The sequence below is a fragment of the Salvelinus fontinalis genome, chromosome 25, assembly GCF_029448725.1.
Source record: "Salvelinus fontinalis isolate EN_2023a chromosome 25, ASM2944872v1, whole genome shotgun sequence".
In the NCBI taxonomy this organism is placed as follows: domain Eukaryota; kingdom Metazoa; phylum Chordata; class Actinopteri; order Salmoniformes; family Salmonidae; genus Salvelinus; species Salvelinus fontinalis.
Genome location: NC_074689.1, coordinates 35,256,844 through 35,277,183, shown reverse-complemented (window position 1 = coordinate 35,277,183; position 20,340 = coordinate 35,256,844). Strand labels below are relative to the sequence as shown.

The following is a 20,340-nucleotide window of genomic DNA, read 5'->3' as shown; positions in this document are numbered from 1 at the left end:
GTTATAAACTGTAGTCTATGTTATAAACTGTAGTCTGTTAGTAACTGTAGTCTATGTTATAAACTGTAGTCTATGTTATAAACTGTAGTCTGTTAGTAACTGTAGTCTCTGTTATAAACTGTAGTCTGTTATAAACTGTAGTCTGTTAGTAACTGTAGTGTAGGTTATAAACTGTAGTCTCTGTTATAAACTGTAGTCCGTTATAAACTGTAGTCTGTTAGTAACTGTAGTCTGTTAGTAACTGTAGTCTGTTAGTAACTGTAGTCTGTTATAAACTGTAGTCTGTTAGTAACTGTAGTCTGTTATAAACTGTAGTCTCTGTTATAAACTGTAGTCTGTTATAAACTGTAGTCTATGTTATAAACTGTAGTCTATGTTATAAACTGTAGTCTGTTAGTAACTGTAGTCTGTTATAAACTGTAGTCTGTTATAAACTGTAGTCTGTTATACACTGTAGTCTATGTTATAAACTAGTCTGTTATAAACTGTAGTCTGTTATAAACTGTAGTCTCTGTTAGTAACTGTAGTCTATGTTATAAACTGTAGTCTGTTATAAACTGTAGTCTGTTATAAACTGTAGTCTATGTTATAAACTGTAGTCTGTTAGTAACTGTAGTCTCTGTTATAAACTGTAGTCTGTTATAAACTGTAGTCTGTTATAAACTGTAGTCTATGTTATAAACTGTAGTCTGTTAGTAACTGTAGTCTCTGTTATAAACTGTAGTCTGTTAGTAACTGTAGTCTGTTATAAACTGTAGTCTGTTATAATCTGTAGTCTGTTATAAACTGTAGTCTGTTAGTAACTGTAGTCTGTTATAAACTGTAGTCTATGTTATAAACTGTAGTCTGTTAGTAACTGTAGTCTCTGTTATAAACTGTAGTCTGTTAGTAACTGTAGTCTCTGTTATAAACTGTAGTCTGTTATAAACTGTAGTCTATGTTATAAACTGAAGTCTGTTAGTAACTGTAGTCTGTTATAAACTGTAGTCTGTTATAAACTGTAGTCTATGTTATAAACTGTAGTCTGTTAGTAACTGTAGTCTCTGTTATAAACTGTAGTCTGTTAGTAACTGTAGTCTGTTAGTAACTGTAGTCTCTGTTATAAACTGTAGTCTGTTATAAACTGTAGTCTGTTATAAACTGTAGTCTGTTATAAACTGTAGTCTCTGTTATAAATTGTAGTCTGTTATAAACTGTAGTCTGTTAGTAACTGTAGTCTGTTATAAACTGTAGTCTATGTTATAAACTGTAGTCTGTTAGTAACTGTAGTCTATGTTATAAATTGTAGTCTGTTATAAACTGTAGTCTGTTAGTAACTGTAGTCTGTTATAAACTGTAGTCTCTGTTATAAACTGTAGTCTGTTATAAACTGTAGTCTCTGTTATAAACTGTAGTCTGTTATAAACTGTAGTCTGTTAGTAACTGTAGTCTCTGTTATAAACTGTAGTCTGTTAGAAACTGTAGTCTATGTTATAAACTGTAGTCTATGTTATAAACTGTAGTCTCTGTTATAAACTGTAGTCTATGTTATAAACTGTAGTCTGTTATAAACTGTAGTCTGTTAGTAACTGTAGTCTGTTAGTAACTGTAGTCTGTTATAAACTGTAGTCTGTTATAAACTGTAGTCTGTTATAAACTGTAGTCTGTTATAAACTGTAGTCTGTTGTGACCTGTAGTCTGTTATAAACTGTAGTCTGTTATAAACTGTAGTCTGTTATAAACTGTAGTCTGTTATAAACTGTAGTCTGTTATAAACTGTAGTCTCTGTTATAAACTGCAGTCTGTTGTGACCTGTAGTCTCTGTTAGTAACTGTAGTCTCTGTTAGTAACTGTAGTCTGTTAGTAACTGTAGTCTGTTATAAACTATAGTATTGGTTATGAACTGTAGTCTATGTTATAAACTATAGTATCGGTTATGAACTGTAGTCTATGTTATAAACTGTAGTAAAAGCTGTAATTCCTACATTTCATCAGGTTTGTCCAGGGAGACATCAAGACAGAGGACTCTAAGAACATGTACTACCTCAAGAGGTTCATTATGGAGACACTGAAATGTGAGTAGCCATGGTTATTACACACACTACGGTTTAGATCATGACCACTGTGGTCAGTCTATATCGGGCCCTACTTTAGACCAGGGTCCTCTCGTTCTCCTTCTCTGTCTCTCTACTTTAGACCAGGGTCCTCTCGTTCTCCTTCTCTGTCCCTCTACTTTAGACCAGGGTCCTCTCGTTCTCCTTCTCTATCCCTCTACTTTAGACCAGGGTCCTCTCGTTCTCCTTCTCTGTCTCTCTCTACTTTAGACCAGGGTCCTCTCGTTCTCCTTCTCTGTCTCTCTACTTTAGACCAGGGTCCTCTCATTCTCCTTCTCTGTCTCTCTACTTTAGACCAGGGTCCTCTCGTTCTCCTTCTCTGTCTCTCTACTTTAGACCAGGGTCCTCTCGTTCTCCTTCTCTGTCCCTCTACTTTAGACCAGGGTCCTCTCGTTCTCCTTCTCTGTCTCTCTACTTTAGACCAGGGTCCTCTCGTTCTCCTTCTCTGTCTCTCTACTTTAGACCAGGGTCCTCTCGTTCTCCTTCTCTGTCTCTCTACTTTAGACCAGGGTCCTCTCATTCTCCTTCTCTGTCTCTCTACTTTAGACCAGGGTCCTCTCATTCTCCTTCTCTGTCTCTCTACTTTAGACCAGGGTCCTCTCGTTCTCCTTCTCTGTCTCTCTACTTTAGACCAGGGTCCTCTCGTTCTCGTTCTCTGTCTCTCTCTACTTTAGACCAGGGTCCTCTCGTTCTCCTTCTCTGTCTCTCTACTTTAGACCAGGGTCCTCTCGTTCTCCTTCTCTGTCCCTCTACTTTAGACCAGGGTCCTCTCGTTCTCCTTCTCTGTCTCTCTACTTTAGACCAGGGTCCTCTCGTTCTCCTTCTCTGTCCCTCTACTTTAGACCAGGGTCCTCTCGTTCTTCTTCTCTGTCTCTCTATATCCACCCTCTACTTTAGACCAGGGTCCTCTCGTTCTCCTTCTCTGTCTCTCTCTACTTTAGACCAGGGTCCTCTCGTTCTCCTTCTCTGTCTCTCTACTTTAGACCAGGGTCCTCTCGTTCTCCTTCTCTGTCCCTCTACTTTAGACCAGGGTCCTCTCGTTCTCCTTCTCTGTCCCTCTACTTTAGACCAGGGTCCTCTCGTTCTCCTTCTCTGTCTCTCTATATCCACCCTCTACTTTAGACCAGGGTCCTCTCGTTCTCCTTCTCTGTCTCTCTCTACTTTAGACCAGGGTCCTCTCGTTCTCCTTCTCTGTCCCACTACTTTAGACCAGGGTCCTCTCGTTCTCCTTCTCTGTCCCTCTACTTTAGACCAGGGTCCTCTCGTTCTCCTTCTCTGTCCCTCTACTTTAGACCAGGGTCCTCTCGTTCTCCTTCTCTGTCCCTCTACTTTAGACCAGGGTCCTCTCGTTCTCCTTCTCTGTCCCTCTACTTTAGACCAGGGTCCTCTCGTTCTCCTTCTCTGTCCCTCTACTTTAGACCAGGGTCCTCTCGTTCTCCTTCTCTGTCCCTCTACTTTAGACCAGGGTCCTCTCGTTCTCCTTCTCTGTCCCTCTACTTTAGACCAGGGTCCTCTCGTTCTCCTTCTCTGTCCCTCTACTTTAGACCAGGGTCCTCTCGTTCTCCTTCTCTGTCTCTCTATATCCACCCTCTACTTTAGACCAGGGTCCTCTCGTTCTCCTTCTCTGTCTCTCTCTACTTTAGACCAGGGTCCTCTCGTTCTCCTTCTCTGTCCCACTACTTTAGACCAGGGTCCTCTCGTTCTCCTTCTCTGTCCCTCTACTTTAGACCAGGGTCCTCTCGTTCTCCTTCTCTGTCCCTCTACTTTAGACCAGGGTCCTCTTGTTCTCCTTCTCTGTCCCTCTACTTTAGACCAGGGTCCTCTCGTTCTCCTTCTCTATCTCTCTACTTTCGACCAGGGTCTTCTCGTTCTCCTTCTCTGTCTCTCTACTTTCGACCAGGGTCCTCTCGTTCTCCTTCTCTGTCCCTCTACTTTAGACCAGGGTCCTCTCGTTCTCCTTCTCTATCTCTCTATATCCACCCATCCCTTTCCCTCTCCCCCACCCCCTCTGTCTGAACCTAAACTTTTAACCCCCCAAAATAACCCCCTTTCTAGATCAGTGGTTCTCATATATCTCCTCGGTGACCCCAAGACGTTTCACAATTTAGCCCTGAACTAGCTCACCTGATCACCTGGTCAAGGGCTTGATTGAATACCTGACAAAGTTTATTCAGTCGTGTTATCTCCGGGGCGCCGTACCCACACGGTATCTCAGTGTTTAATCAGTCGTGTTAGCCCTGGGGCGCCGTACCCACAAGGCATCTCAGTGTTGAATCAGTCGTGTTAGCTCCGGGGCGCCGTACCCACAAGGCATCTCAGTGTTGAATCAGTCGTGTTAGCCCCGGGGTGCCGTACCCACAAGGCATCTCAGTGTTGAATCAGTCGTGTTAGCCCTGGGGCGCCGTACCCACAAGGCATCTCAGTGTTGAATCAGTCGTGTTAGCCCTGGGGCGCCGTACCCACAAGGCATCTCCGTGTTGAATCAGTCGTGTTAGCTCCGGGGCGCCGTACCCACAAGGCATCTCCGTGTTGAATCAGTCGTGTTAGCTCCGGGACGCCGTACCCACAAGGCATCTCCGTGTTGAATCAGTCGTGTTAGCCCTGGGGCGCCGTACCCACAAGGCATCTCAGTGTTTAATCAGTCGTGTTAGCCCCGGGGCGCCGTACCCACAAGGCATCTCCGTGTTGAATCAGTCGTGTTAGCTCCGGGGTGCCGTACCCACAAGGCATCTCAGTGTTGAATCTTGGTCATAAGTGTTGGGAATAGAGACGTTTATTCCTACTCTGATGGTCAAAAAAAATAAAAACTATGCAAGAAACCTCTTTATTCATAAAAGTACCACCTAAATGGACAGGTATTTAGAAGACCTCACGAGCTGTCCTAACCTAACCTGTCCTAACCAGTTGTCACGACTTCCGACGAAGTCGGCCCCTCTCCTTGTTCGGGTGGCGTTCGGCGGTCGACGTCACCGGCTTTCTAGTCACCATCGATCCATGTTTCATTTTCGTTTTGTTTTGTCTGTATTACACACACCTGGTTTCAATTCCCATATCATGTTTCTTATTTAACCCTCTGGCATACCTTTCTGTTCTGTCCGTGATTGTTGGGGTCTTAGTGGTTGTTGTTGGTGTTAGTTTTTATGTATTTTCCTTATTGGAATATTGCTTGCCCTTTTTTGTGAGTAAACTCAGTTGTGTTGCTCAATCCTGTGTCCTTCGCCTGACTCCGCTACATCTCTGCACACAATCGCTGACACCAGTTAAGAGTTTCCAGCAGCTGTCTTGATAATAGAATGCAGCGAGTCGCTGGTTCATAGACAGGCGATTGCTTTAATATTTTAATATGATCGACCCATAAATCATCTAGGCCGACATGCAACAGTTCCTCTTGTAATTTTTACCCATCGCTGCTAGTGACGACCAGATATATACACATTACCGGTCAAAGGTTTGGAAACACCTACTCATTCAAGGGTTTTTCTTTATTTTTTACTATTTTCTACATTGTAGAATAGTAGTGAAGACATCAAAACTATGAAATAACACATATGGAATTATGTAGTAACCAAAAAAAGTGTTAAACAAATCTAAATATATTTGAGATTTGAGATTCTTCAAAATAGCCACCCTTTGCCTTGATGACACCTTTGCACACTCTTGGCATTCTCTCAACCAGCGGTAGTCACCTTGGTCACATTCATAAGGAATGCTTTTCCATCAGTCTTGAAGGAGTTCCCACATATGCTGAGCACTTTTTAACCCCCCCCCCCAATTTTTTATATATATATACACACTACCGGTCAAAGGTTTGGACACACCTACTCATTCAAGTGTTTTTCTTTATTTTTGACTATTTTCTACATTGTAGAGTAATAGTGAAGACATCAAAACTATGTGTATCTGTATTCCCAGTCATGTGAAATCAATAGGTTAGAGCCTAGTGAAGGTTAGAGCCTAGTGAACGTATTTCAAATGACTGAATTCCTTATATGAACTGTAACTCAGTCAAACCTTTGAAATTGTTGCCTGTTGCGTTTATATTTTTGGTTCAGTATACCTAGCGTCTCATTTCATATTGTTACGCGATGATATTTTCTAAACTTGAACTTGTCGCCGTAGCGATCAAGTACGATGGGGTGAATGTGATTGGCTACACCCACTGGTCCCTGCTGGACGGATTCGAATGGCACAGAGAGTACGATATACGCAGAGGCCTCTACTACGTCGACTTCAACACACACAACCTCAAGAGGAGGCCCAAGACCTCCGCCAACTTCTACAAGTCAGTTTTGTACTGATTACATTTTTTTTTGTATTGATTGGTTATGACGATGTTGGTGGTGATGATGATACAATAAGTAATGATGTGATGATGATGATGATGATGGTGCCGATAATGACGATGGTTACAGGAAGTTGATCCAGAAGAATGGTTTCCCCCAGCTGCCTGAGAACAGACCAGCTCAGGGAGTTTTCCCCTGTGACTTCGCCTGGGGGGTGTCTGCCAACTCCATACAGGTGTGTGTGTGTTGTGTGTTGTGTGGTGTGTGTTGTGTGGTGTGTGGTGTGTGGTGTGTGTGTGTGTGTGTGTGTGTGTGTGTGTGTGTGTGTGTGTGTAGGTTTGTTAGGGGGCCAGGGTAGAAAATGCAAAAGTTAGGTTGGCCAAGCACTAAAGTCCCAAGGTGGAATGTACATGGAGTATTATAATGACAGTACTGAGGGTTGGGGTATTATAATGAAAGTACTGAGGGTTGGGGTATTATATAATGACAGTACTGAGGGTTGGGGTATTATAATGAGGGTTGGGGTATTTTATAATGAGGGTTGGGGTATTATAATGACGGTACTGAGGGTTGGGGTATTATAATGAGGGTTGGGGTATTATACTGAGGGTTGGGGTATTATAATGAGGGTTGGGGTATTAAAATGAGGGTTGGGGTATTATACTGAGGGTTGGGGTATTATAATGACAGTACTGAGGGTTGGGGTATTATAATGACAGTACTGAGGGTTGGGGTATTATAATGACAGTACTGAGGGTTGGGGTATTATAATGAGGGTTGGGGTATTTTATAATGAGGGTTGGGGTATTATAATGACAGTACTGAGGGTTGGGGTATTATATAATGACAGTACTGAGGGTTGGGGTATTATAATGAGGGTTGGGGTATTTTATAATGAGGGTTGGGGTATTATAATGACGGTACTGAGGGTTGGGGTATTATAATGAGGGTTGGGGTATTATACTGAGGGTTGGGGTATTATAATGAGGGTTGGGGTATTATAATGAGGGTTGGGGTATTATACTGAGGGTTGGGGTATTATAATGACAGTACTGAGGGTTGGGGTATTATAATGACAGTACTGAGGGTTGGGGTATTATAATGACAGTACTGAGGGTTGGGGTATTATAATGAGGGTTGGGGTATTTTATAATGAGGGTTGGGGTATTATAATGACAGTACTGAGGGTTGGGGTATTATAATGAGGGTTGGGGTATTATAATGAGGGTTGGGGTATTATAATGAGGGGTGGGGTATTATAATGAGGGTTGGGGTATTATACTGAGGGTTGGGGTATTATAATAAGGGTTGGGGTATTATAATGAGGGTTGGGGTATTATAATGAGGGTTGGGGTATTATAATGAGGGTTGGGGTATTATACTGAGGGTTGGGGTATTATAATGAGGGGTGGGGTATTATAATGAGGTTTGGGGTATTATAATGAGGGTTGGGGTATTATAATGAGGGGTGGGGTATTATAATGAGGTTTGGGGTATTATAATGAGGTTTGGGGTATTATAATGAGGGTTGGGGTATTATAATGAGGGGTGGGGTATTATAATGAAGGTTGGGGTATTATAATGAGGGTTGGGGTATTATACTGAGGGTTGGGGTATTATACTGAGGGTTGGGGTATTATACTGAGGGTTGGGGTATTATACTGAGGGTCGGGGTATTATAATGAGGGTTGGGGTATTATACTGAGGGTTGGGGTATTATAATGAGGGTTGGGGTATTATAATGAGGGTTGGGGTATTATACTGAGGGTTGGGGTATTATACTGAGGGTTGGGGTATTATACTGAGGGTTGGGGTATTATAACGAGGGTTGGGGTATTATAATGAGGGTTGGGGTATTATAATGAGGGTTGGGGTATTATATAACGGCAGTACTGAGGGTTGGGGTATTATAATGAAGGTTGGGGTATTATAATGAGGGTTGGGGTATTATACTGAGGGTTGGGGTATTATAATGAGGGTTGGGGTATTATATAACGGCAGTACTGAGGGTTGGGGTATTATAATGAGGGTTGGGGTATTATACTGAGGGTTGGGGTATTATACTGAGGGTTGGGGTATTATACTGAGGGTTGGGGTATTATAATGAGGGTTGGGGTATTATAATGAGGGTTGGGGTATTATAATGAGGGTTGGGGTATTATAATGAGGGTTGGGGTATTATACTGAGGGTTGGGGTATTATACTGAGGGTTGGGGTATTATAATGAGGGTTGGGGTATTATAATGAGGGTTGGGGTATTATATAACGGCAGTACTGAGGGTTGGGGTATTATACTGAGGGTTGGGGTATTATACTGAGGGTTGGGGTATTATAATGAGGGTTGGGGTATTATAATGAGGGTTGGGGTATTATACTGAGGGTTGGGGTATTATACTGAGGGTTGGGGTATTATACTGAGGGTTGGGGTATTATAATGAGGGTTGGGGTATTATACTGAGGGTTGGGGTATTATAGTGAGGGGTGGGGTATTATACTGAGGGTTGGGGTATTATAATGAGGGTTGGGGTATTATAATGAGGGTTGGAGTATTATATAACGGCAGTACTGAGGGTTGGGGTATTATAATGAGGGTTGGGGTATTATACTGATGGTTGGGGTATTATACTGAGGGTTGGGGTATTATAATGAGGGTTGGGGTATTATAATGAGGGTTGGGGTATTATACTGAGGGGTGGGGTATTATAATGAGGGTTGGGGTATTATAATGAGGGTTGGGGTATTATACTGAGGGTTGGGGTATTATACTGAGGGTTGGGGTATTATAATGAGGGTTGGGGTATTATACTGAGGGTTGGGGTATTATAATGAGGGTTGGGGTATTATAATGAGGGTTGGGGGATTATAATGAGGGTTGGGGTATTATAATGAGGGTTGGGGGATTATAATGAGGGTTGGGGTATTATAATGAGGGTTGGGGGATTATAATGAGGGTTGGGGGATTATAATGAGGGTTGGGGTATTATAATGAGGGTTGGGGGATTATAATGAGGGTTGGGGTATTATAATGAGGGTTGGGGGATTATAATGAGGGTTGGGGGATTATAATGAGGGTTGGGGTATTATAATGAGGGTTGGGGTATTATAATGAGGGTTGGGGTATTATATAACGGCAGTACTGAGGGTTGCATCAGTCTGTGGCGCCAGTACAGCAAACAGCAGCAGACTGTTCCTGGAAACATTTAACTACATATCAGCCTCCCTGAAGCTGCCCCAAGTTCATCCCGGGGTTAATGTGTGCTCAAATAACTAGTTAAATAACTAGTTAAATATCTAGTGGTAAAGGGACACATTATTTTACACATTGAACTTTCTGTTTTAGAGGAAACACGTCACTGTGAAAGTATCTTTTCTCTCTGGGAATGTGGGCGTGACCTTACGTTGCTTTTGATACAAGCCTCAGCTCAACCGTTATTATTAAACATTATTAAACATTATTATATTATATTTAACACTGGTGTATTTTCTACAAATTGGCCCTGGTCATGAGAGGGATTTGAACCTGCGACCCTGTGGTTATATTCCATCTCTGACCCCACGACCTACTAAAGTCAACAGCATGGGTGAACGTAGCTGTCATTTCTAACCCCGGATCGGGACCTTCTGTGTGTAACGTTTTTTCGCCAAACATTTTTATGAGCCTAAAAATCATAGAATTACAAATATAAATCCCTATTAAATCAATTGAAATCTGTGTGGGTTTAGATGTAAAAAAAAAACAATGTGTCATTTAACTTTTACACTGAATTACCTTTTATTTGTGGCATAAACACAACCGGTCGGGATGTTTTCATCTGACCGTCAAACAAATCACTTCAAACGGTCTCCGTTCCTCGCAACATATTCCCCGGCTTCCAGACAAGTGAGTTGTAAACAGAAAGAGACATCTTTTACACAAAGTCTAAGGACATTTGGCCATTGTCATTAGGTCAGAATTTATGGGTCCGATCACGTCGGCCACTCATCTCTACCTTGGCAAAAATGTGTTCTCGTTGAACCACATCGCATTTCGGAGTCAGTTTTCAAATCCGTTCGCGAATCCATTTTTTGTTCATGCCTCTGACATACGGTAGTGATAAAATAAGTGGTGATTGGCCGACAGTTTTCATGACATTTTAGTTTTAATTATTGTGATTGGCTCATGTTTTACCGGTACGAAGTATCCCGACTATTTATTTTACCGAGACGACACCATACCGGACCATACCACTTTACATTCAACCCCGGTCAGCAGAAGAATACACATAGTTACTACTCTTAATAACAAACAGAAAGAGCCGCATGGACACACAGCCTTTGCTCACTAAGAAAAACAACACCTAATCGCTACCCATTATTTGTTTGCCCCTATTGGCCTCCTCTTGCGTGCTGGTGTGTGTGACACAGAGTCACACAGAGTCACACAGTCACACAGAGTCACAGTTTATATTTGCTTACACGCTGATGCAGGGGTAGATGCCAGCGGGAAGTTACCATGGTGACGGGGTAACCTTTGCCCTTAAGAAAGAACAGATCAGGAAAAACCTGACCAACCACAGTGTGTGTGTGTGTGTGTGTGTGTGTGTGTGTGTGTGTGTGTGTGTGTGTGTGTGTGTGTGTGTGTGTGTGTGTGTGTGTGTGTGTGTGTGTGTGTGTGTGTGCCTCTGTGTGTTTATGTGTGTGTGTGCCTCTGTGTGTTTGTGTGTGTGTCTCTGTGTGTTTACGTGTACGTGTGTGTTTATATACGTGTGTGTGTGTGTGTGTGTGTGTGTGTGTGTGTGTGTGTGTGTGTGTGTGTGTGTGTGTGTGTGTGTGTGTGTGTGTGTGTGTGTGTGTGTGCCTCTGTGTGTTTGTGTGTGTGTCTCTGTGTGTTTACGTGTACGTGTGTGTTTATATACGTGTGTGTGTGTCCAGGTGGAGACCACCCCCACCCAGTTTGTAGATCCCAATGTGTACGTGTGGAACATCACGGGTAACGGGGAGCTGAGGAGATTAGACGGGTTCCAGGCCCCGCCGCTCCGCAGGGCACAGCACTGCGCCGACTACGCCACCATCCGCCAGCAGGTCGGAGATCTTTTCTATGTTTATAAACAAATCAAATTACAACGATATGGTGTGAAAGTAATCTCCCCCTCCCCCTCCCCCTCCCCCTTCCCTCAACCCCCTCAGGTGGAAGAGATTCGTCGTGTGGGAGTCAACCACTTCCACTTCTCTCTCAACTGGTCCTCCCTGGTGCCCAGCGGTAACGTGACCCAGCCCAACACCACCTTACTAGGGTACTGTAGTCAGCCCAGCGGTAACCCAGCCCAACACCACCTTACTAGGGTACTGTAGTCAGCCCAGTGGTAACGTGACCCAGCCCAACACCACCTTACTAGGGTACTGTAGTCAGCCCAGCGGTGACCCAGCCCAACACCACCTTACTAGGGTACTGTAGTCAGCCCAGCGGTAACCCAGCCCAACACCACCTTACTAGGGTACTGTAGTCAGCCCAGCGGTGACCCAGCCCAACACCACCTTACTAGGGTACTGTAGTCAGCCCAGCGGTAACCCAGCCCAACACCACCTTACTGGGGTACTGTAGTCAGCCCAGCGGTAACCCAGCCCAACACCACCTTACTAGGGTACTGTAGTCAGCCCAGCGGTAACCCAGCCCAACACCACCTTACTAGGGTACTGTAGTCAGCCCAGCGGTAACCCAGCCCAACACCACCTTACTAGGGTACTGTAGTCAGCCCAGCGGTAACGTGACCCAGCCCAACACCACCTTACTAGGGTACTGTAGTCAGCCCAGCGGTAACCCAGCCCAACACCACCTTACTAGGGTACTGTAGTCAGCCCAGCGGTAACCCAGCCCAACACCACCTTACTAGGGTACTGTAGTCAGCCCAGCGGTAACGTGACCCAGCCCAACACCACCTTACTAGGGTACTGTAGTCAGCCCAGCGGTAACCCAGCCCAACACCACCTTACTAGGGTACTGTAGTCAGCCCAGCGGTGACCCAGCCCAACACCACCTTACTGGGGTACTGTAGTCAGCCCAGCGGTAACGTGACCCAGCCCAACACCACCTTACTAGGGTACTGTAGTCAGCCCAGCGGTAACGTGACCCAGCCCAACACCACCTTACTAGGGTACTGTAGTCAGCCCAGCGGTAACGTGACCCAGCCCAACACCACCTTACTAGGGTACTGTAGTCAGCCCAGCGGTAACCCAACACCACCTTACTAGGGTACTGTAGTCAGTCCAGCGGTAACCCAACACCACCTTACTAGGGTACTGTAGTCAGCCCAGCGGTGACCCAGCCCAACACCACCTTACTAGGGTACTGTAGTCAGCCCAGCGGTAACCCAGCCCAACACCACCTTACTGGGGTACTGTAGTCAGCCCAGCGGTAACCCAACACCACCTTACTAGGGTACTGTAGTCAGCCCAGCGGTAACCCAGCCCAACACCACCTTACTAGGGTACTGTAGTCAGCCCAGAGGTAACCCAGCCCAACACCACCTTACTGGGGTACTGTAGTCAGCCCAGTGGTAACGTGACCCAGCCCAACACCACCTTACTAGGGTACTGTAGTCAGCCCAGCGGTAACGTGACCCAGCCCAACACCACCTTACTAGGGTACTGTAGTCAGCCCAGCGGTGACCCAGCCCAACACCACCTTACTAGGGTACTGTAGTCAGCCCAGCGGTAACGTGACCCAGCCCAACACCACCTTACTAGGGTACTGTAGTCAGCCCAGCGGTAACGTGACCCAGCCCAACACCACCTTACTAGGGTACTGTAGTCAGCCCAGCGGTGACCCAGCCCAACACCACCTTACTAGGGTACTGTAGTCAGCCCAGAGGTAACGTGACCCAGCCCAACACCACCTTACTAGGGTACTGTAGTCAGCCCAGCGGTAACCCAGCCCAACACCACCTTACTAGGGTACTGTAGTCAGCCCAGCGGTAACCCAGCCCAACACCACCTTACTAGGGTACTGTAGTCAGCCCAGCGGTAACCCAGCCCAACACCACCTTACTAGGGTACTGTAGTCAGCCCAGCGGTGACCCAGCCCAACACCACCTTACTAGGGTACTGTAGTCAGCCCAGCGGTAACCCAGCCCAACACCACCTTACTAGGGTACTGTAGTCAGCCCAGCGGTAACCCAGCCCAACGCCACCTTACTAGGGTACTGTAGTCAGCCCAGCGGTAACCCAGCCCAACACCACCTTACTAGGGTACTGTAGTCAGCCCAGCGGTAACGTGACCCAGCCCAACACCACCTTACTAGGGTACTGTAGTCAGCCCAGCGGTAACGTGACCCAGCCCAACGCCACCTTACTAGGGTACTGTAGTCAGCCCAGCGGTAACGTGACCCAGCCCAACACCACCTTACTAGGGTACTGTAGTCAGCCCAGCGGTAACCCAGCCCAACACCACCTTACTAGGGTACTGTAGTCAGCCCAGTGGTAACCCAGCCCAACACCACCTTACTAGGGTACTGTAGTCAGCCCAGCGGTAACCCTGCCCAACACCACCTTACTAGGGTACTGTAGTCAGCCCAGCGGTAACGTGACCCAGCCCAACACCACCTTACTAGGGTACTGTAGTCAGCCCAGCGGTAACGTGACCCAGCCCAACACCACCTTACTAGGGTACTGTAGTCAGCCCAGCGGTAACGTGACCCAGCCCAACACCACCTTACTAGGGTACTGTAGTCAGCCCAGCAGTAACCCAGCCCAACACCACCTTACTAGGGTACTGTAGTCAGCCCAGTGGTAACCCAGCCCAACACCACCTTACTAGGGTACTGTAGTCAGCCCAGCGGTAACCCAGCCCAACACCACCTTACTAGGGTACTGTAGTCAGCCCAGCGGTAACGTGACCCAGCCCAACACCACCTTACTAGGGTACTGTAGTCAGCCCAGCGGTGACCCAGCCCAACACCACCTTACTAGGGTACTGTAGTCAGCCCAGCGGTAACCCAGCCCAACACCACCTTACTAGGGTACTGTAGTCAGCCCAGCGGTAACGTGACCCAGCCCAACACCACCTTACTAGGGTACTGTAGTCAGCCCAGCGGTAACCCAGCCCAACACCACCTTACTAGGGTACTGTAGTCAGCCCAGGGGTAACCCAGCCCAACACCACCTTACTAGGGTACTGTAGTCAGCCCAGCGGTAACCCAGCCCAACACCACCTTACTAGGGTACTGTAGTCAGCCCAGCGGTAACGTGACCCAGAAATGTAACAAAGTTACAGTTCAATAAAAGGAAATTAGTCATTTGAAATGAATTCATTAGGTACTAAATCGATGGATTAGATCACATGACTTGACAGGGGCCAGCCAATCAGAATGAGTTTTTCTCCACAAAAGGGCTTTCTTACAGACAGAAATACTCCTGAGTTTCATCAGCTGTCTGGTTGGCTGGTCTCAGATGATCCCGCAGGTGAAGAGGCCGGATGTAGAGGTCCTGGGTAGACGTGGTTACACGTGGTCTGCGGTTGGGCGTACTGCCAAATTCCCTAAAACCATGTTGGAGGCAACTTATGGTAGTTGTTTGGCAACAGCTCTGGTGGACATTCCTGCAGTCAGCATGCCAATTGTACGCTCCCTCAAAACTTGAGACATCTGTGGCATTGTGTGGCAAAACTGCACATTTAAAGTGGCCTTTTATTGCCCCCCAGCACAAGGTGCACCTGTGTAATGAGCATGCTGTTTAATTAACTTCTTGATATGCCACACCTGTCAGGTGGTTGGATTATCTTGGCAAAGGGAGAAATGTTCACTAACAGGGGATGTAAACACATTTGTGCATCAAATCTGAGAGTTACCCTTGGTGCAGTCACAGTTATCCGGCACCTTGCTAGCCGAGGGTCAGGCAAAAAAGAGCGCCAAAAGGAATTAACAGGTGCTGCGTGCACACACTCGCTGCACAACAGCATATACAAGTAAAACTATACAGAACATAATTCTGACAAAATAAAAGACATACCTGCACACGAAGACACCTAACGTTTTTTTTTGTGCGTATGGAACATTTCTAGCATCTTTTCATTTCAGCTCATGAAACACGGGACACTTTACATGTTGTGTTTATATTTTTGTTCAGTGTCGGATATCTGATTCAACTTGTCAACTAGTTATCATACCCTGTAACTAGATTAATCAGGTGTGCTAGTTCAGGGTTACAACTAAATTGTAAAATGTCTGTAGGTGCCTGAGGAGAGGTTTGAGAAAGGTCTGATTGATTATTAAACATAACTAAACTGGATGAATTGCTGCCTGCCTGGTCTCCATCATTCCAGGTGCTAGTGCACGAGTAAAAACACGGAATGGAGTTCTGAGTGTATCGGGTTAACAGTGTGATGAGAACGCGGACTGAACTAACAGTAATGTTCACTATGTTTCAGGTACTACCGCTGCTTTACGAGCCAGCTGCACCAGGCTAACATCACGTCCATGGTCACCCTGTGGCATCACACACGCCAGCGCTCCAGCCTGCCAGCCCCGATGGAGGCAGCGGGAGGTTGGTTCAACAGGTTGGTACCACACGTCACACACACGTGCCACACACACACACACACACACGCCAGCGCTCCAGCCTGCCAGCCCCACGTAGAGGTTGGTACTACCAGAATCTTGTCAACCCCAAGAACCAAATCTCGAGTGAGATGTCAAGCTAGTGTAGGAAACACGGCGGAGCCTCTTTTGTAGCAGACAAGTCGTCATCGTTGTGGATAACTAGCCTGATCCAAACTTTGTGTTCTATTCAATCAGATCCGCTTTAGTGGAGGTGGAACTGCATCAGAGCTGTCAAATCTACAAGTGGCTCCCGGCATTATACATGGACTCCACGGAGTCACATTGAGAGAATTCCCACCCTTTTTAGTTTGAACACTGGGATGTGAGATGTCATCTACACCTCGATCAGGCTGATAGAAATACTCATTATTTAGTTCAATGATTTTCTAGTTGAGCGTCATTATTTCTATAATAGACTACACTCTTAGGAAAAAATATGCTATCTAGAACCTTAAAGATTTCTTCCGGCTGTCCCCATTAGGAGAACCCTTTGAAAAACCCTTTTTAGGTTCCAGGTACATTCCTTTTTGGGTTCCATGTAGAAACACCCACATGTAACCCAAAAAGGGTTCTACCTGGAACCCGAAAAAGGGTTCACCTATGAGGACAACCGTAGAACCCTTTTGGAACCCTTTGAAGAGTTTTTGGAACCCACTTCCTCGATCTGATCTTCTAACGCGACCTGGTGTTGCATTGTGACGATGATCAAGAGCAGCCGCTCCGAAGCAGTTACACCTCCGACACCGACAAAACATCAGCAATGCGGGCAGTAACTTGGTATCCAAATCGTTAGTTCTATAGTCACTTCAGACCGGGGACAAAGGGATAACCACGCACATTCCATAGAAAACAGTTACGTATTCTATAGTCAGTACATTTCTATTCCCCTTAGTGCTACTACACTGTTTACTGATGATAGCGTCGGTAAACACGATATGTACAATTAAGTGGATTCGGGCCTTACTGAATACCTACTTTCAACGTGGTACCGTCATAGGATGCCACCTTTCCAACAAGTCAGTTCGTCACATTTTTTTGCCCTGCTAGAGCTGCCCTGTTGTTGCTCCTGGAAACGTCTAGGAGCAACAACGGCTCAGCCGCGAAGTGGTAGGCCAGACAAGCTCAGAGAATGGAACCGCCGAGTGCTGAAGCGCAGTCCTTGGTTGCAACACTCACTACCGAGTTCCAAACCGTCTCTGGAAGCAACGTCAGCGCAATAACTGTTTGTTGGGACCATCATGAAATGGGTTTCTATGGCCGAGCAGCCGCGCACAAGCCTAAGATAACCATGCGCACTGCCAAGCGTCGGCTGGAGTGGTGTAAAACTCACCGCCGTTGGACTCTGGAGCAGTGGAAACGTGTTCTCTGGAGTGATAAATCATGTTTCACCATCGAATGGCAGCAGAACGCTACCTGCCCTAATGCATAGTGCCAACTGTAAAGTTTGGTGGAGGAGGAATAATGGTCTGGGGCTGTTTTTCATGGTTTGGGCCCCTTAGTTCCAGTGAAGGGAAATCTTAACGCTACAGCATACAATAACATTCTAGACGATTCTGTGCTTCCAACTTTGTGGCAATTTGGGGAAGGTCCTTTCCTGTTTCAGCAAGACAATTCCCCCATGCACCCATCGAACACCTTTGGGATGAATTGGAACGCCGACTGGCCTAATCGGCCAACATCAGTGCCCGACATCACTAATTCTCTTGTGGCTGAATGGAAGCAAGTCCCTGCAGCAATGTTCCAGCATCTAGTGGAAAGCCTTCCCAGAAGAGTGGAGGCTGTTATAGCAGCAATGTTCCAACATCTAGTGGAAATCCTTCCCAGAAGAGTGGAGGCTGTTATAGCAGCAATGTTCCAACATCTAGTGGAAAGCCTTCCCAGAAGAGTGGAGGCTGTTATAGCAGCAATGTTCCAACATCTAGTGGAAAGCCTTCCCAGAAGAGTGGAGGCTGTTATAGCAGCAATGTTCCAACATCTAGTGGAAAGCCTTCCCAGAAGAGTGGAGGCTGTTATAGCAGCAATGTTCCAACATCTAGTGGAAAGCCTTCCCAGAAGAGTGGAGGCTGTTATAGCAGCAATGTTCCAACATCTAGTGGAAAGCCTTCCCAGAAGAGTGGAGGCTGTTATAGCTGCAAAGGGGGGACCAACTCCATATTAATGTCCATGATTTTTGGAATGAGATGTTGGACGAGCAGCTGTCCTCATACTGTTGGTCATGTGTGTGTGTGTGTGTGTGTGTGTGTGTGTGTGTGTGTGTGTGTGTGTGTGTGTGTGTGTGTGTGTGTGTGTGTGTGTGTGTGTTAGAATTTAAACATGAATCAAAAAAAGAGTCTGAAATTAAAAGCATGATTCAAAATCAAAACAAAATGGCCGTGTATTTGTTAACAGCGGTCAAATGCAATGGAAAAAAACTTCCCCCGTCGAACAAAACAAAACAAAAAAACAGCCCAGCACGTCACAGAGATATCAAAGCCATCACTCTTACTATATAACACGTAGATCACATTAAATATAATATATATAATAATAATAATAATAATATAATATAAACATGTCCTTAATAACAATATTTTCTTAAAAAATGAATTATTCTTATTCTTTTTTTTAAAGCTTATTATATTTCTATAAAAATAATAAACAAGGAGACGTTTATGAAACAACGTAGGTTTTGGGTTATCGCCAGTTAACACTTGTTCTCATTAATATTGTATTATATGAATACTTCCTATGAATAATGGTATTGTCTGACAGGGACACAGTGGTGGCGTTTGCGGACTACGCTAGGCTGTGCTACAGAGAGCTGGGGCCCCATGTGAAGATGTGGATCACCTTGAACGAGCCCAACGATGAAGACGACGTGTCGCCGATGGAGGGCCACCAGCTGCTGAGGGCACACGCCCTGGCGTGGCGCGCCTACGACCAGGAGTACAGACACACACAGGGGGGACAGGTCAGTGAGATCTCACACACACACACACACACACACACACACACACACACATACACACACACACACATATACACACACACACAGGGAGATACATGCTCACACACACACACACACACACACACACACACACACACACACACACACACACACACACACACACACACACACACACACACACACACACACACACACACACACACACACACACAGGGAGATACATGCTCACACAAACATACACACACACACACATGCACGTGCAGAGAGGAAGAAAAACACTTGTCGTTGCAGGTTTCCTTGGCTCTGCACATGGACTGGGTGGAACCGGCATTCTCCTTCAGCCGCGAGGACGTGGAACCAGCCAACAGGGTTCTAGACTGTCGTGTGGGCTGGTTCTCAGAACCCATCTTTGGCGGTGGAGATTACCCGCCTCGCATGAGGAACTGGTTCCACCAGAGACACTCCTTGGACCTGTTCCAGTAAGTTACGTTAGCAGAGTTCAAAGTTCAAAAAATCTATGGTCCCATTTTTTTTTAGGCCGGACAGCGACAAAACGCATGGATGACAAAGGAAGAGTTAGGCCGGGATTCAATCCGATCTGCGTAAACAGCCTGATTGAGGCGACATCTGCGATCTCCTGGGGAAACTTTACATTTAAGTCATTTAGCAGACACTCTTATCCAGAGCGACTTCCAAATTGGAAAGTTCATACATATTCATCCTGGTCCCCCCGTGGGAATTGAACCCACAACCCTGGCGTTGCAAGCGCCATGCTCTACCAACTGAGCCACACGGGACCATGACTGTACAGGATCGATGTCCCGTCCTCGGGACGGTTGAGCTAACGTAGGCTAATGTGATTAGCATGAGATTGTAAGAAACAAAAACAATTCCCAGGACATAGACATATCTGATATGGGCAGAAAGCTTAAATTCTTGTTAATCTAACTGCACTGTCCAATTTACAGTAGCTATTACAGTGAAATAATACCATGCTATTGCTTGAGGAGACTGCACAGTTATGAACATGAAAATGTATGAATAAACCAATTAGGCATATTTGGGCTGTCTTGATACAATGTTTTTGAATAGATATGCAATAGTTCATTGGATCAGTCTAAAACGTTGCATATACACTGCTGTCATCTAGTGGCCAAAGTCTAAATTGCACCTGGGCTGGAATAATACATGATTGCCTTTCTGTTGCATTTCAAAGATGAACAAAAATGTACCAAAAAAGCATGTTTTTTTCTTTGTATTATCTTCTACCAGATCTAGTGTGTTATATTTTCCTACATTAATTTCACATTTCCACAAACTTTAAAGTGTTTCCTTTCCTGGTTGCGGCAGGTAGTTGTTAAAGCGTTGGGCCAGTAACCGAAAGGTTGCAAGATCAAGTTAAAAATCTGTCGTTCTGCCCCCCGAACAAGGCAGTTAACCCACTG

At 45.6% G+C, this 20,340-nt stretch overlaps 1 protein-coding gene and 1 long non-coding RNA gene across 9 annotated transcripts in view; one reads left to right on the top strand and one right to left on the bottom strand.

Moving 5' to 3' along the window:
* Positions 1–20,340, top strand: part of kl (klotho) — a 49,707-nt gene that overhangs the window by 13,774 nt on the left and 15,593 nt on the right. For both annotated transcript variants that reach the window (XM_055882113.1, XM_055882112.1), the window contains exons 4-11: positions 1,975–2,054; positions 6,213–6,375; positions 6,506–6,611; positions 11,288–11,437; positions 11,543–11,649; positions 15,777–15,905; positions 18,700–18,898; positions 19,187–19,374. In XM_055882113.1, coding sequence (XP_055738088.1) covers positions 1,975–2,054; positions 6,213–6,375; positions 6,506–6,611; positions 11,288–11,437; positions 11,543–11,649; positions 15,777–15,905; positions 18,700–18,898; positions 19,187–19,374 — 1,122 coding nt within the window. The remainder of the gene's footprint in view (positions 1–1,974; positions 2,055–6,212; positions 6,376–6,505; positions 6,612–11,287; positions 11,438–11,542; positions 11,650–15,776; positions 15,906–18,699; positions 18,899–19,186; positions 19,375–20,340) is intronic.
* On the bottom strand, positions 11,634–15,770 carry LOC129823231 (uncharacterized). Of its 7 annotated transcripts, XR_008754613.1 has the most exons (9): positions 14,063–15,770; positions 13,543–13,802; positions 13,445–13,493; positions 13,249–13,395; positions 12,783–12,831; positions 12,641–12,738; positions 12,445–12,552; positions 11,891–12,341; positions 11,704–11,841 (listed from the first exon to the last, which is right to left on the bottom strand). It is a non-coding gene; the product is annotated as an uncharacterized LOC129823231 (long non-coding RNA). The 7 variants fall into 7 exon arrangements; XR_008754611.1 differs by having other exon boundaries at positions 13,249–13,493; XR_008754614.1 differs by having other exon boundaries at positions 13,249–13,591; positions 13,754–13,802.